The sequence below is a fragment of the Jaculus jaculus genome, chromosome 18 (genome assembly GCF_020740685.1).
Source record: "Jaculus jaculus isolate mJacJac1 chromosome 18, mJacJac1.mat.Y.cur, whole genome shotgun sequence".
Taxonomy (NCBI): Eukaryota; Metazoa; Chordata; class Mammalia; order Rodentia; family Dipodidae; genus Jaculus; species Jaculus jaculus.
The window spans coordinates 49,517,454-49,534,282 of NC_059119.1; the positions used below are offsets into that span (position 1 = coordinate 49,517,454).

Genomic DNA, 16,829 nt, shown 5'->3' on the forward strand with positions numbered 1-16,829 from the left:
AAATGAGCCATCTCTATCGCACCACCAGGGGTCACTGCAGAAGTGGCAGAAAGAGTGTCAAGGATGGGAGGAGTGCCGTGGAACAGTCCATGACCTCACAGCAGCTATCAGTACCTGCCTAATATGGGGCCCATCAACATGTTGTCATGGAGGGTGGGACAGGGTAAAAAAGAAGGTGTCAATGTAGAGGAGGGACTAGTTGGGAAGAAGGGAGGTTCAGTGGAGGGGTGTGGAAAAGGGGGACAAAGGAGGGTAGTAAGAGGGGGTATACGGTATATATGTACAGAGGTGGGCCGATAAAAGGAATAGGGCTGCAGAGATGGTTCACCGGTTGACACTTGCCTGCAAAACCAAAGGATCCCGCTTTGACTCTCCAGGACCCACATAAGCCAGATGCACAAGGGGGCGCACGCATCTGGAGTTCGTTTGCAGTGGCTGGAGGCCCTGGTGTGCCCATTCTCTGTCCCTCTGCCTCTTTCTACCAAATAAATAAATAAATTTTTAAAAAAGGAAAAAATAAGAAGGGGTAGGATGGATTTAAATTTGCTCCTTTAATGCCTACATGGAGGACAGACTCTATTTGGTAAAATTAAAAAAAAAGTAAGATGTGTGAGTGTTTCCATCAACACCATGACTTCCATGAAAGACAGACAGACAGACAGACGTGGTTAGAAGAAAGAATGGCGATCAGCAGGGCCACGGATGAAGCTACTTGCTGATGGTGGAAACAGGTCTACGATGGCCATGGAAAGCGATGGATCACATGAAGGGAGGAGGATGCTGGTTAGAATACCCCCAGACTGTCTACGCTCCTGTCCTAAGTAACCTTCACAGGAAAGCGGCTCTAGAGCAAGCCACCACAGGGCCACTATGTGAGCAGGCAGGAGGTCGGAGGAACTGAGTAAAGGGGAGAAAGTAGCTGTGATGGGGTGGGGCTGGAAGAGGCAAAATGGAGTGGCGAAAGAGCAAAGGGGCTTCCCTGGGAGTGATGGATCTGAATTACACGCGGAAACCAGCAACTCGGGAAAACGGAATCGGGTCTAAGGAGGTCGATGGGGGCCTCAGACAGGGGAGGCCTGTGCACGCCGAACATCCTGGACACCGAGGCACTTGTAGGTCTCAGTGGTCGGCTCCCCATGGAAATGCTGATGGAAGTGCTTTTTGGGTGTGGAGTCTTGGAGTCTGGGCACATGTGAGTGGACGTGCATGTGTGGCGACTGACTACCTGCCAGTATCACTTACGTATCACATCAGCACTAATAAAGACACGTCTCTCTTTTTTTTTTTGATGAGGTTTTTTAAATCTTTTTTTTTAATATTTTTTTTGTTCTTTCTTTCTTTCTTTATTTGAGAGTGACAGACACAGAGAGAAAGACAGATAGAGGCAGAAAGAGAGAGAGAATGGGCACACCAGGGTTTCTAGCCACTGCAAACGAACTCCAGACGCATGTGCCCCCTTGAAGACATGTCTCTTTTATGGACAGTGGAGTTGTCTAGCTACTGGTATCATTTATGTATCACATCAGTACTAATAAAGACACGTCTCTTTTACGGAGAGTGGGGTTGTGAAGGGGAGAGTGAGGGAGGGGAGGGAATTATTGTGGTTTGTTGTAAGTATAGATGTTGTCAATAAAAATTTTTTGAAAAAAGAATATTTACTTTCACCCCTTCTACAACACTGAAAGTTATATCTAGTAAGTAAGCTGAAAAATAAAAGGCAACCAGATTGGAAAGAATTATATATATATATAGTTATAATCTTTTAAAAATATAACAGTCCTCAGTCAACCCTTTCTTGGCAGTTGAAACTTTCTCTTCCCTCCACTCCATCCCTCAAAGCATTTATTCCAAGAACAAAGCGAGCCACTGGGGCTCCATTGTCCCTGTCAGTAAATAAATACCAATTCTGGTCACTCCCTCATAAAGACAAACAGAGCGCCTTTAATTTTATAATACCACATTTAAACAATCTATAAATACCATTAACTGGACTAACACATTTGGGGTTCTAGATAGAAGTAAAACCACTGGATAGGGCAGCCTCCTGATTTAGAAAGAAAGCAGCTCACATTGTGAGTCTGGTGTTCAGATAAGGCCTGAGCAAAGAGGGCAAAACAGGGCGCAGCCTTAGCACGTTCATGACCATCTGAGCAGAAGTGTTCCGCTCAGGAACTTGATGGGCTACTCCCCAAGATCACAAGTATGGGGCGGGGGCTAACACAAGGCTAACCCACTGCTTTTCTGTTAACAGGACTGTCCAGCTACCCTGACTGACAGAGCAAGGCGGCCCTGTAACTAGGAAGCAGGACCTGGCATCCCCTGAGCATCTTCCTGGACTTTACCCCAGGGCATCTCGGCTTCTGCCCTGATATTGAGAAGTCTTCTGCTGACAAGGTGTATCCATCTAGAATTTTAATGGAACGCTAAATCTAAGATGCAAAGCTTCCAAAACAAACACAGAAAAGCCCCACTTTATGATATGAAGCTTAGAGAAAAAAAAAAAAAAAACAGGTGAAAGAGAGTCATGTGGGTCTTTATCTGTTTGCTTTCATGAACTGGAAAGGATGAATGGCCATTCAAGCAAGTTTTAAATGAATATATATTGTTTTCCATTTTTGACAAATTCTCATTTCATAATCTCTAAGACTGTTTCACTATTATTGCTACTTGAATCATTAATGTTTGTGAGATGAATCATTTTTCACTGGAAAATCACCCTCAATGCACAATTTGATTAAGGAAGCTTTTATAGACCTTCTCAAAAGTTAACCTATGACTTTCTCACAGTTTCCAGTGAAAGGCATAATTTTACATGTCCAGTCTTGTCACTCATGTTGAAACTCATGTGAGTCACAAAAACAAAATTTCCTGCATCCCAATGCTACCTTTTTCTTTTTAAATTTCACACTTTTAATAATCAAATTTCGTTGGAGGATCCAGGAAGCAACAACAACTTTAATTTTTTAAGACAATTTATATATTTTTTCATTTCCAATGCAATTATGTTATAATTCTGCCATACACTGTTTAACGAGCAAACATTTAGATTAGATTAATCTATTCAAATTTACCTTTGCTATGGTAGTAGGACCATTTGATATAAGCTACGCTTACATTGGCCTCACTTTAAGAAATTTAAGAAATGACTCAAAGCTGGAGAGAGAGCTTAGCAGTTAAGAGGCTTGCCAGCGAAGCCTAAGGATTCAGGTTCGATTCCACAGTACCCACATAAGACAAATGCACTAGGTGGCACATTTGCAGTGACTAGAGACCCTGGAGTGCCCATTCTCCCTCTCGCTTTTTCTCTTTCTTCCTCTTTCTCTCAAATAAATTTAAAAAAGAGAAAATGACTCCTGTGAATGCGACTTCAAAGGGAATTCTACTTGGGAATTTCTGCACTGCTACCACATACTATCATAAGCCCTTCCTCTATAATGAGCAGTTTCTAACATCCTCTGAAGAAACACTGAAACAGGTGGAAAAAAATCTTTATAATCAGTTATGGACTGAGCTCTCAACTTTAACATACAGCCCACCGAGTGTCAAGGATCACCGAACCTAGGGACTTAAGCATGCTGTTCTAGGAATACTTTAACACTGAGCTGGCTCCACTTCCGTAGTTTTAAAAATACTACTAATTTATATTTTAAGCAGTGTATTTTAACAAGGTCTTTACAGGTGGACAACCCATATTCTCAGGAGATTTTTTTTTAGAGAAGCAGGACGTAACTCATAACATGGGTGTGGTGACACCCCGCAGTCCCAGCATTCAGGATGACACGTTAAGACCGGGAGTTTAGGCTGGCCTGGAATACATAGAGACAACGTAACAGTACTCTTCTTATTAAAAACAGGAAGAGTTGGCTTAGCAGTTAAGGTACATGCCTGTGAAGCCTAAGGACCCAGGTTTGATTCTCCAGGTCCCATGCAAGCCAGATGCACAAGGTGGCACATGCATCTGGGCTTCATTTGCAGTGGCTGGAGGCCTTGGCCCACCCATTCTCACTTTCTCTTTCTTTCTCTCTCTGTCGCAAATAAATAAAGAAAATGAAGAAATAAAATGTTTAAAAAAATAGGAAAAGTCACATTTATCCAAGTTGGCCAAAGAACTGTACAATACATTCACAAAGACTTTTTTGTCACTTTAACACTTAATAAAGAGAAGGCTGACAGATTTTCACAGTTTGAATGGACTTTATATCTGCTGAATTGCATTTAAAGATGAACAATACATTTCATGTACTGTAATGTATGAAATGTACCATTGGTAATGATTACTGTTTGTAGATAAGGCAGAAAAAAACAATGCCAACATCATGGCTTCCTTAGCCATGGCATGTGATATCACTTAAAAAGACACTCATACCAGGCATGGTGGTGCACACCTTTAATCCCAGCACTTGGGAGGCAGAGGCAGGAGGATTGCTCTGAGTCTGAGACTACATAGTGAATTCCGGGTCAGTCTGGGCTAGAGGGAGACCCTACCTCAAAAAGTCCAGAAAAAAAGACACTCACTGTGTTATGTCCTTTTGCTCTCCTTCCGTACGTGTATTCCAGAGCTAACGTTGGTTTCGCTGGCTCGTCCCTGTACAAGGAAGGCAGACAGTGTCACCACAGTGATGGCGCTGGTTTCTTAGATCCAACGCAACGGACTTGTGTGGGCTTCTTCTTAAATGCATTATTAGTACAGAAGCCTGGGCGATGCTCAGACGGTAAAGTGCTTGCTGTGCAGTGTGAGGCCCCCACTTAGGATTCCCAGCACCCACCTGAAATCTGAGCATGGTGTTACACACCTTTAATCCCAGCGCGGGGGAAGGGAAAGATGGAGCTCTAGGGCTCACTGACTAGCTATTGTGCCTAATCAGGGAGCTCCTGGTTCAGTGAGAGACTTTGCTTCCAAGAATAAGGTCGGAGTGACTGAAGACACCCAAGTCAACCACTGACTGGCCTTGACACACTTGTGCACATACACGTACGTACCTGCTCACACACGTATGCCCACACACACTTAGACGTGCATATGCAGCATGCACACATTCCACACACATATGCCAAAAGAACACGCTTCCTTGAGTACTAGTATTGAGGTAGAATCTATGGAGCTTTTTATTGTGGTAAGAAACACGTAAGATAAGACACACTATGGGAACCGCTCTGAGTGTGCACTGTGCGTGCGTGCAGCGCCACTTCCTCGGGAGCTCTACCTCGCACACTGAAATGCCATGCAGTGACCCAGTTCCCGTTTTCCCTCTGCAGCCCTGCCAACCACCGCCGTGCTTCCTATGACGTTGGCTGCCCACATACGGGGAATCAGACGATGCTTGGCGTTCTGCTACAGGTTTCTATCACTTGTACAATGTTCTCGAGGCTCGTTGGCACCGCAGCACGGGCCAGGACGACTTTCCCTTTTGAAGCCAAATGCTACCTTATATATTTGTTTTTAAATTGGAGACTAAAACCCATAATTTTTCAATTTGTGATATATATACATATATACATATACATACATACATTTATATTTTAAATGTATACAGTTGCTAAATATTTTAATATATATGTTAAATGTATACAGTTGTTAAATATTTCAAATTTAAAAATTGCCTTGACAGTTATCTTTCTTGATACATATACCAAGACCTGTCTGACTAAATGTCTTTATAAAATCCAGTATTTAACCTAGAATTGGAAAACTTCCTATTTCTTTTTTTCTTTTTCTTTCTTTTTTTTTTCGAGGTACGGTCTCACTCTAGCCCAGGCTGACCTGGAATTCATTATGGAGTCTCCGGGTGGCCTTGAACTCACGGCAATCCTCCTACCTCTGCTTCCCGAGTGCTGAGATTAAAGGTGTGTGCCACCACGCACAGACTTAAACTTCCTATTTCTGAGTGTACAACTGAAGAACTAAAATTACTAATTTTAACTCAATGTAGCAACTTATAGCATTTCATCTTAATCTAATGTTGCATCAGATCATTTATTGTAGGAAACATCTACATGTAGCCTCAAAGAACCATGATTCTTAGAGATGGAGATGTGAAAAAGGTGTAACTTTAAAGTATACTTTTATAAATTTTAATATTTCTGGAGAAGTTACAAAAATATACATTAAGATAAACAGAATACGGATATGTCTTCTGAAACTGACTGAAGGCTTTCCTTATCAACTTCTGTAGCATCTATCAATCATAACCCAAATTATACTTTGGTGGGATGTCTCTTATAGTATGAAAGGCTAGACGTATTTAAAACGAATGGTAGGATGTTCAGTTGGAGGACCAGCATTGTGTTTCAAAAAATGTACCCCCTGGGACTAGGTAATGGTGGAGTCAGTAACACGCTTGCTGCACAAACACAAGGACCAGAGTTGAGACCCCAGTACCCACAGACAGGCTGCATAGGTGTGCTTGTGATTCTAGCACTGAGGAAGTGGAGACAAGATCCCCAGGGCAGGCTGCCTGTCTAGACAAGCCAGAACACAGGGCTCTGGCTTCAACTGAGAGACTCCATCTCAGTAAGTAAAGTGGAGACTGATAGAGGAAGATATCCAATACACATTCACACATGTGCACACGCATCCACACACATGCAGTCACATACATAGGGACATGCATCTCCATACACATGCATATATACCACATACCACACATACATATATCCGCCAAAAAAAAAAAAAGAAGAAGAGGGATGGAGAGATGGCTCAGCAGTTAAGGTGCTTGCCTTCTGAGCCTAATGACCAGAATTCAATTCTCAGTACTCACGTAAAGCCAGATGCACCCAGTGATGCATGCATCTGGAGTCTGCAGTGGCTGGAGGCTCTGACATACCCATTCTCTCTGTCTACCTTCTATCTCTTTCTCTGCTTGCAAATCAATAAATAAAACTTCAGGAATAAGTAATCCTGAAAGCCTGGTGTTACAGGGCTGTAATTCCCAGTTACTTAGCAGGCTGACATAGGAGGATGTTAAATTCAAGGTCTACCTTGGATACTGAGTGAGTTCCAGGCTAATGTGGATAACTCAGAGAGACTCTCTTGACATAAGAAGTAGAAATAGAGCCGAGGCTGTATAACACTAGCATGTGCAGGCCTGTGGGTTTAACCCTTAGTTAAAAAAAGCACTTCCGAGTAATTTAGAGATCACAGTTATTGTTCTAATAATCATATATGAGGTAGAATAAAAATGTAAATACCAGCCAGGTGTGGTGGCACATACCTTTAATCCCAGCACTTGGGAGGTAGAGGTAGGAGGATCGCTGTGAGTTCGAGGCCAGCTGGAAACTACACAGTGAATTCCAGGTCAGCCTGGGCTAGAGCGAGACCCTATCCTGAAAAACAAACACACACAAAAGATGTAAATACCAAAGTAACATGGCCAAAAAGAATGGAAAAATGTAAGTTAGGTAATTATGGTGACTTTTCTCCTTCAAATAGGAAAATCAAGCATCAACTCATATTTTTTGGCTTTTCCTCACTCTTATCTTTAAAGTAGCTCTTAATGGTTATACTAAAGATTCATTGGGAATTAAATATTTTGAGTGTGAAAATTATTTTCTTCCCATCTGTCTTTTAGAATTGAGCTTGCCCTGTATAAGTAGAACAAGCCCAAGTGTATCTCATAGTTGACACAATACTTACCTATCAAGGCATCTTAGAATAATAGTAGTCTTCCCCTAGAAATAAAAAAAATACTGATAATGCCATCCATATGTAAAATTTTATTAGTGTTCATAATTGTGGCCCAAAATAGCTTTTTAAGTCATTTGAATGATAAATAACCTGGAAACTGAAAACTAGAAACTTTCAGAACCATTCTCAAGTTTGATAAGTGGAAAAAGTTACCCGTCAACTTTCCATCACAATGTAACTACACCGCTATTATTATAATTATAAAGTACCATACATGACAAATATTAGCAAATCATACCTTACTTTAGTGGTCAACTTGGCAGCTGTCTTAAAGTTTCTCTTTACTCAACAACCCTAATTACTGGTTAAGCTGATGATTGGTGTCTTCTAAAATGTTTTCATCACAATTATTGAAGTGGAAAGAAAGAAAAAAGATAATATACAAATAAAGGACATGTTGTAAATATGCTCAAAGTAGGCAACTCAGACACCAGGCTAGAAAACTTCATTTTAATTCCAGAGAATGCATCGAATCCAAGTTTCTTTTTAGAAGTCAAGACATATAGGTTCTGGTTCTGGCCCTATCTCAGTCACTAACCATGAAACTTAACCAACATCCTACCACAAGACTAGCTCAGTGAGTGAATAGTTGGTTTTTTGTTTGTTTGTTTTGTTTTGTTTTGGAGTAGGGTCTCACTCTAGTTCAGGCTGACCTAGGAATTCACTATGTAGTCTCAGGGTGGCCTCAAACTCACAGCAATCCTCCTACCTCTGCTTCCCGAGTGCTGGGATTAAAGGCGTGCGCCACCATGCCTGGCTGAACAGTAGTGGTTTTAAAAAATGTTAATGGGGCTGGAGAGATGGCTTAGTGGTTGAGGCGCATGCCTGCAAAGCTAAAGGACTGGGTGCTGCAAACAAACTCCAGATGTGCACACCACCTTGTGCATCTGGCTAACGTGGGTCTTGGGGAATTGAACCTGGGTCCTTTGGCTTTGCGAGGCAAGTGCCTTAACCACTAAGCCATCTCTCCAGGCCCCAGGCAGGAATTTTGAATGTCAAAATGAAGCATTTGTTCATGCCCTGTGTAGCCACTTCCCAAAATTTTCAATTATTTTTTGGCTAAGACAGAACCATAGAGAGTGTGGAGTGCTGCCTTATTTTCCCCGTATTTTTCAAAACAACTACAAATGATAAATGCCATTGACATGATTCAGCTATTCCTTCACAGAGGTTCCTATAAGTGAAGCCGCTGCGTCTGAAACGTGCAGAGTGTAGATACTGACTTGTGATTTAGATATGGACTTCTGTTAAATGGACGCTGGCTTTTATCTCGACCACAGAAATGCATGTGGAACTATGAAACTAAAACAACAGCTACAGCTTTTTCAAGGATTCTATCTACTGTTACAGCTTTTCTTAGATCAACGGTAAGTCCTTCTTAACTCATGATGAATCAGATTGGCCACCTGGTTAAAGAGCTGAAAATACATACCTTTTTTGTTTAAGTTTAGAGAGACTTTTGTGCATTTAAGAGAATCAGGAGATTGTATGAAGAGCTCCTGTCTATGAGAAGGCAAGAGTGGGTAAAGCTCACAGATATATAAATTTTTATCAGAGTATTACAATAAAATTTGCCATTGATTGCTAAACCATCTCAACAATTAAAAACAATTTTTTTGAAGCCGGGTGTGGTGGTGCATGCCTTTAATCCCAGCACTCGGGAGGCAGAGGTAGGAGCATCGCCGTGAGTTTGAGACCACCCTGAGACTAGAGTTAATTCCAGGTCAGCCTGGACCAGAGTGAGACCCTACCTCGAAAAACAAAAAAACAAAAAAAAATTTTTTTTTTTTTGAAGCATTACCCCATTTTTACTGCCAATGAAGAAAACGGATTTTTCTGCAATTTCAATTCCATTGCCTTCATTTCCATGACTTCTTTTTTTGTCCACTTCAACTTTTGCAATTTCCCAGAGAGTTTCACTAGAGGAAAAGTAGAAAAATAAAATCAAGAGAAATAAAATACTTCCAGCAGATAATTTTTTTAAATATTATTTTAGGGTTGGAGAGATGACTTAGCACTTAAGGTGCTTGCCTGCAAAGCCAAAGGACCCAGATTCAATTCCCCAGGACCCATATAAGCCAGATGCACAAGATGGCACATGCATCTGGAGTTCATTTGCAGTGGCTGAAAGCCCAATCTCATTCTCCTCTCTCTCTTTCTCTCTCTCAAGTAAATAAATAAATATTTAAAAAATATTATTTTATTTATTTATTTATTTTAGAGAGAGGAAGACAGAGATAATGGGGGTGCAGGGCCTCTAAATGCATGGACCATATGCATCTGGCTTATGTGGGCTCTGGGGAATCAAACCTGGGTCCTTAGGCTTCGCAAGCAAGCAACTTAACCACTCAGCAAGCTCTCCAGTCCCAGCAGATAAATTTTATTTATAAATGAAACATTATTATCTGGAGTTCAATAGGCTAGTAAAGAATCAAGAGGTTAGTCATTTTATAATTTCTTTCTTAAAATTTTTGTTTATTTATTTGAGAGAGAGAGGCAGAAGGAGAATGGGTGCACCAGGGCATTTAGCCATTGCAAACAAAAATGTGCCACCTTGTGCTTCTGGCTTACATGAGTATTGGGGAATAGAGCCTGGGTAGGCAAGCACCTTTACTGCTAAGCCATGTCTCCAAACCCCCTCCCACGTACATTTTTTGTTGTTGTTGTTTTTGAGGTAGTCTTGGTTTAGCCCAGAATGACCTGGATTTCACTATTTAGTCTCAGGCTGGCCTTGAACTCACTGCAATACTCTTACCTCTGTCCCCAATGCTGGGATTAAACGTGTGCGCCACCATGCCCAACAAAATTTTTTTAAATAATTTTTTTCTGGTTTATCTATTTTTTATTTACTAGAGACAGAGAGAAGGAGAGAGAATGGACATGCCAGGGCCTTTAGCCATTGCAAACAAACTCCAGATGCATGTGCTACCATGTGCATGTGGTTTACATGGCTTCTGGGGAACTGAACCCCCATCATTAGGCTTTGGACTAGTTCATACAGGGTCTCTATCCCCAGGGCTGCTGTTGTATTTTGGGGCTTCTTCTTAAGGTTCAAAACTCTATGTTAAGTGTTTCAGACATACATGAAAGTATGGGAACTTTTTGAAATATACAACATGGTAGGACCTAACATTTAAATCAGCTAGCAAGATGGGAAACACAAAAAATACAGTTTAGTGAATTATGTTTGCCACATGAAGCGCTTCTAGCTGGCTCCGTGGTGGGGAAACCCCTACCTCGGGGGCCCTTTCTGGATGTCTTTGAAGCCTGAGGTTTCAGTATTGTCCTGAATGTCTGTTGTTTAAGTGGACCTTACCCAGATGAAGAGCTCGGATGTATTTTACAGGCCATCACCCACCCATCCCCCAATCGTGATATACTTCCCACCGAACATTCCCATTGCTTCTGATGCGGTCGGTGTGAGCCAAGGAAAACACCGGACTGGATCTCGACAGACAGAGACTGTTTATTGAAGCACAGAGCTAGGCTGGGGTTCAAGCTTATAAGGAGGATCCTAAGGGGGGGGGGTTCCCAGACTGGGCCAGGTGCAGGTCCATGTAGATAAGGAGCTACAGCCACGTGTGTCCTTGCTCAGAATAAGCTTTTTTTTCAGCAAGATTGTCTAGGGAGGATGCCCCAGACGGCTTCTGATCCTTCCAGGCCTTCTGAGTTAAGGGGAGTTGATCAGCCAGGGGGGGAAGGTGTCAGGCTTGTCTGGGACTGAATGCCCCTGGTGTTTCTTCAAGGCCTTAGAGTCTGGGGGACAGTCATTAACCCTTCGGCCCTCTCTGGTTTTCTGGGAGAGTCGTTATTAACCCGAGTTGGGACCACCCGCAGCAGGAGCAGGCTTCCCCGGACAGCACGCATCCCCGGGCCTGGACCAGTAAACCTGCACTTCGGGGAAACTTTTATGCAATCACAGACTGGATGGCTGGACTTGAAGGTCTTTGCAAATCTCTTCCTTTATCTTACGCGTGAGCCGCACAAGCTTCAGGCTCCCGAGGGGGACGGGGCGGGGGGCGGGGGTTGGGGCTGGCCTGCAAGTGCCCGGATGCTAGCAGGCCAGACCCACGCCCTCTCCTTCCCCCACCCCGACCCCAACCCACTTCCACGCGGTCCCCTGCTTCTTCCAGGTCCGGGTGGGGAGGAGGGAAAGTTCCCGAGCTGCGGGAATACCTGAGCATGGTGGCTGGGCCGCCGCGCACGCCGTGGACTCCGCGCGAGTACGTGCGTGCAGATCCCCCCCTGGGCCGCCAGCGCCCCGCCGAGCCTGGGAACGCAAGCTCCGGGGTTGCCATGGCAGTGACGTCGCGGGCCCAATGGCGTGCGGAAGAAGTGCATTATGGGAAGTGTAGTTCTCGGGGTTGTTTTTTTTTTTTTTCCTGGTCTCTTTCAGCATCACTCCCCTGGTTGCTGGGCAAGGAGGTGGACACCATCACTTTTTACAAATCTGATATCTAGCTCGGAGTGGTGGCGCACGCCTTTAGTCCCAGCACTCGGGAGGCAGAGGTAGGAGGATCGCCGTGAGTTCGAAGCCACTTTGAGACTGCATAGTGAATTCCGGGTCAGCCTAGACTACAGTGAGACCCTACCTTGAATAAACAAAAAAAAAGGACATATCTAGGATCTAAAGGCAACTGCTTCCGGGACTGAAACTTTTTTGGGGCGGTGGGGGTGGGGGAGTGGTTTCGAGGTAGGGTCTCACTCTAGCTCAGGCTGACCTGGAATTCACTATGTAGTCCCAGGATGGTCTTGAACTCACGGTGATCTTCCTACCTCTTCCTCTCGAGTGCTGGGATTAAAGGCGTGTGCCACCACGCCTGGCTGTGAAGTCTTAATTTATTTAAAGGGAAAAAAAAAAAACCAAACTGCTGAGTGCAGACTATTTCAAAGGTCTCAGTTCTTCCACATTTTATTGGGATTACAAGTACTCGGCCCACCATTATTTTATGTGCGCCAAGGGGGTCGAACTCAAATCCTCCTGTTTGCAAGTCAAACACTTTACCTACTGAGTTATCTTTTCAGCCACCAAGTTAATGTGATAACTGCATTTAAATGTATGTTTTTAAAATTATTTAATTATTTATTTATTTGCAAGCAGAGAGAGATAGAAGAGAAAGAGAGAAAGTGAGAGAGACAGATTGAGAGAGAGTGAGAGAGAATCGGTGCGCCAGAGTATCCAGCTGCTGCAAATGAACTCCAGATGTGTGCAGCACCTGGTGTATTTGGCTTTATGTGGGTCCTGGGGAATCAAACTCCGGTGGTTAGAATTTCCACACAAGCGTCTTAACTGCAGAGCAGCCACTGCTCCATCCCTACATGTATGTTTTAAATGAGATAAATGTATGTAAAACGCAACATACATGTGTGACACTTAAAAGGTGATTTGTTCTGATTATTCACAGTGGTAAGCTGCTGGCTGGAAACTTTCTTTCAGTGCAGAAAACTGAACCCAGGGTCTTTGCAAGCTAGGCAGGTGCTCTATCTTGTCAGTTATATTCTCAGCCCCAGTGGCAACTTCTTCTTTCCTTGCCTTCTTTCCTTCCCGTCCGCCCTCCCTCCCTTCTTTCTTCTCTTCTTTCCTAATTAGAGGTAGAGTCTCTCTCTTGCCCAGGCTGACCAGACACTTCCTCTGTAGTCCCAAACCGACCTTGAACTCACAGTGAGCCTCCTACCTCTGCCTGCTTAGTGCTGGGATTAAAGGTGTGCACCACCACATCAGGTAATTTATAGAGAACAAAAGCCTCCCAACATCTTGGTGAATTTTGTTAACAAAAAAAAAAACCCTGCATTTTGCACAGAGAAAGTGAGGTAATGAGAGTGGAGTTCAGGAGAGTGAACTTGCTTTCCAGGAGGGATCATACATCACGCACTGATTCCGGATCTGTCGTCTGGTAGTGCCAGTCTATGAGCTCATGAACTAGGGAGCAGATTGTAATGACCTGGGTTCTAAGCTTCAGAACGCTGTGTTGTGTGAGTCAGGAAGTCCTGTAGACGTTGTTAACAATAATGACTGCTGACACTTTTTTTTTTTTTTTTTGAGGTAGGGTCTCACTCTAGCCCAGGCTGACCTGGAATTCACTATGCAGTCTCAGGTGGCCTCGAACCCATGTACTTGGCTCAGTGCTAGCACTTTAAGAGTGTAATTGTTTGTTGGGGGCTGAAGCACTTAAAGCGTTTGCCTGCAAAGCCAAAGTACCCAGGTTCAATTCTCTGGGACCCACGTTAGCCAGATGCACGAGAGGCGCACGGGTCTGGAGTTCCTTTGTAGTGGCTGGAGGCCCTGGCATGCCCCCTCCCCCTTCTCTCTCTCCCTCCCTCCCTCCGTCTTTCTCTGCCAAATAAGTAAATGAGTGTAATTGTTTGTTAGTTGAAGGGAGGAGCCTGGTAACTGGAAAAGTATGGGTGATCCACCTGGATCCTGAGGACCACATTGACTCAAGGCAGATTCAATTAATCTAATTGGGCACATGAGTTCTCCTTCCTGTCTTCCTCCTGAGGCTTGGTACTTGCATGAAGAACGTGCCCTTCCTGCACAGGTGAAAATTGTTCCAAAGAGTATATAAGGGGGAGCTGGGAAGATTGCTCAGCTGCTACAAGTGCCTCCTTTGTAAATACTGTTGACTTAAGTTTGAGCCTTCCCAGCGCCCAAGTAAAGATGGAAACAAAATGGTACAAAAGTCTGTGATCAGGCTGGAGAGATGGCTTGGCGGTTAAGCGCTTGCCTGTGAAGCCTAAGGACCCCGGTTCGAGGCTCGGTTCCCCAGGTCCCACATTAGCCAGATGCACAAAGGGGCGCACGCGTCTGGAGTTCGTTTGCAGAGGCTGGGAGCCCTGGCGCGCCCATTCTCTCTCTCTCCCTCTATCTGTCTTTCTCTCTGTCTGTCGCTCTCAAATAAATAAATTAATTAATTAAAAATAAAAAGTCTATGATCCCAACTCCCCTTACACAATGGGAGGCAGAGTTAGGAGAATCCAAAGGTGGCAAGGCCAGCTAGTCTGGCATCCGTTTGCAGTAGTAAGTGAGCCTGTCTCAAGGCATGTGGAAGAAGAGCAGAGACATCTGGAGATTGTCCCTTGACCGCCACATGTGTGCCATGGCACTTGTGGGCAGACGCACACACAAATTAAAAAGAGCGTAAGGAAGACCTGAGGTCTCTGACCAGGTCATCCCAAGAAGCCTCCAGGGTTTCAAAGCCAGTAATGGAAGAGGACAGAATTTCATGCTGTTTGCTGCAGGGCATAAGCAACAGTGCGGGAAATATTTGGAGAGCTGTGAATGGTTTGGGAGAATAGAAAGTGTCTGAGGGACCTGAGATGGGACAGCAAACTGGGCAGGCAGATTGGGCTACCAAAAAGGATTTGAAGTCTGGATCTTGCTTTGTTGTTTGTGAGGAGCCAAACAACATTTTAAAATGGGAGTGTTCCTTGACTGGCTCAAAGTTTCAGAGAGATAATTTTTTGCAGCTGCATGAAAGATGTTTTTGTTTTCTAGAACCTAGAAGGCCATATGGAAGCTATTAACAATAGCCAGGAAAGTAACAGTCAAAGCTTTTATATTTTCCTCTTTGTTTTAAGTTATATAAGCTTCTTGTAGTTAAAAAAAAATAGTATGGAGAAAAAAAATGAGGGGAGAGATGGCTTAGTGGTTAAGGTGTTTGCCTATAAAGCCAAAGGAGCCAGATTCAATTCCCCAGGACCCACATTAGCCAGATGCACAAGGGGGTGCATGCGTTTGAAGTTTGTTTGTAGTGGCTGGAGGCCCTGGCGCGCCCATTCTCTCTCTCTCTGTCTGTCAAATAAATAAAAATAAAATATTTTTAAAATGAGGGGAGAGAATGTGGTTTAGTGGTACAGTACTTGCCTGCTATGTGCAAGACCATGGGTTCAAGCCCTGGAACTAGAAAAAAAAAAAAAAAAGACAATAGTGAAATGCTTATCTAGAAGTGATAAATATTAAGCACTGTGTGTACGTGTGTGTATGTGTGTACGCTCGTGTATGCAGCTGCCTGCATGCCATAGCTTGTGTGTGGAGGTCAGAGGACAACTTTGGGTGTCAATCCTCACTTCCACCTTGTCTGAGGCAGGCTCTCTCATTGTTCACTGCGGCCTTCACCAAGCTCGCTGGCCCACCAGCTTCCAGAGGACTCTCCTGTCTCCGCCCATGTAGCTGGAGCTACGCTGAGATTAGCCGCTCACACTGTGGAGTCCAGCTTTTACGTGGGTTCTTGGAATCCAACCTCAGATACTCACATTTGCATGGCAAGCACTCTATCCACAGAGCCATTTCCCCAGCCCAGATATTCTCCCCCTTTTTTTTTTAATTTTAGGGGTAGTTTTTACAAGGTAGGGTCTTGCTCTAGCCCATGCTAGACCTGGAATTCACTCTGTAGTCTCAGGGTGGCCTCAAACTCACACTGATCCTCTTATCTCTGCCTCTCTCAAGTGCTGGGATCAAAAACATGTGCCACCACCCATGACCTTTTAATTTAAAATAGTTGTTTAATTATTTATCTATTTTGTGTGTGTGTGTGTGTGTGTGTGTGTGTGTGTGCGCGCGCGCGTGGTGTGGCGAAGCACCGCATACATATTTGCCGGTGTGTGGAGTCACCTATGGTGGCCCAAGCTTCATGAAGGCCATGTATCTCACACCATTGCTGTTCTGCCAGTCTTTTTTTGAGCCTGAGTCTCTCTAGTCCAGTTTATGAAGCCCTGCCGGGCTGGAGTTATGGGGGGTGTGGTCAAGTTCACCTGTTTAGGTGGGGTCCTGGACTATTTCAGGCTCCCCTCAGGCCTTCTTGCTTGCACAAGAAACACAATCATTGAGCCATCTCTCTCCACCCCATATTAAACATTTTGATGTGCTTCATCTAATTGTTTTTCTTAGGATTAAGACTATAGTTAATATTCACTCTAGCCCGGGCTGATCTGGAACTCAATAGCCCTAGGCTGGCCTCAAACTCACAGTACTCCTTCAAACTCAGCGTCCCAAGGGCTGGGATTAAAGGCATGCAATCACTATCCTGTTTTCTTTCTTTTTTTTAAAAATTTTTTTTTTAATTTTATTTATTTATTTGAGAGCGACAGACACAGAGAGAAAGACAGGTAGAGGGAGAGAGAGAGAATGGGCGCGCCAGGGCTTCCA

At 43.8% G+C, this 16,829-nt stretch overlaps 1 protein-coding gene across 1 annotated transcript in view; it reads right to left on the bottom strand.

Annotated features, from left to right (window-relative positions):
• The window catches only part of Dync2li1 (dynein cytoplasmic 2 light intermediate chain 1), a 30,639-nt gene extending 18,673 nt beyond the window's left edge, over positions 1–11,966 (bottom strand). Inside the window, exons 1-4 of the mRNA XM_045137485.1 lie at positions 11,861–11,966; positions 9,486–9,603; positions 7,634–7,668; positions 4,516–4,585 (exon numbers count right to left, since the gene is read on the bottom strand). Of these exons, the coding sequence (XP_044993420.1) occupies positions 4,516–4,585; positions 7,634–7,668; positions 9,486–9,603; positions 11,861–11,868 (231 nt within the window). The 5' untranslated portion in view covers positions 11,869–11,966. The remainder of the gene's footprint in view (positions 1–4,515; positions 4,586–7,633; positions 7,669–9,485; positions 9,604–11,860) is intronic.
• Between the last annotated feature and the right edge of the window lie 4,863 nt (positions 11,967–16,829).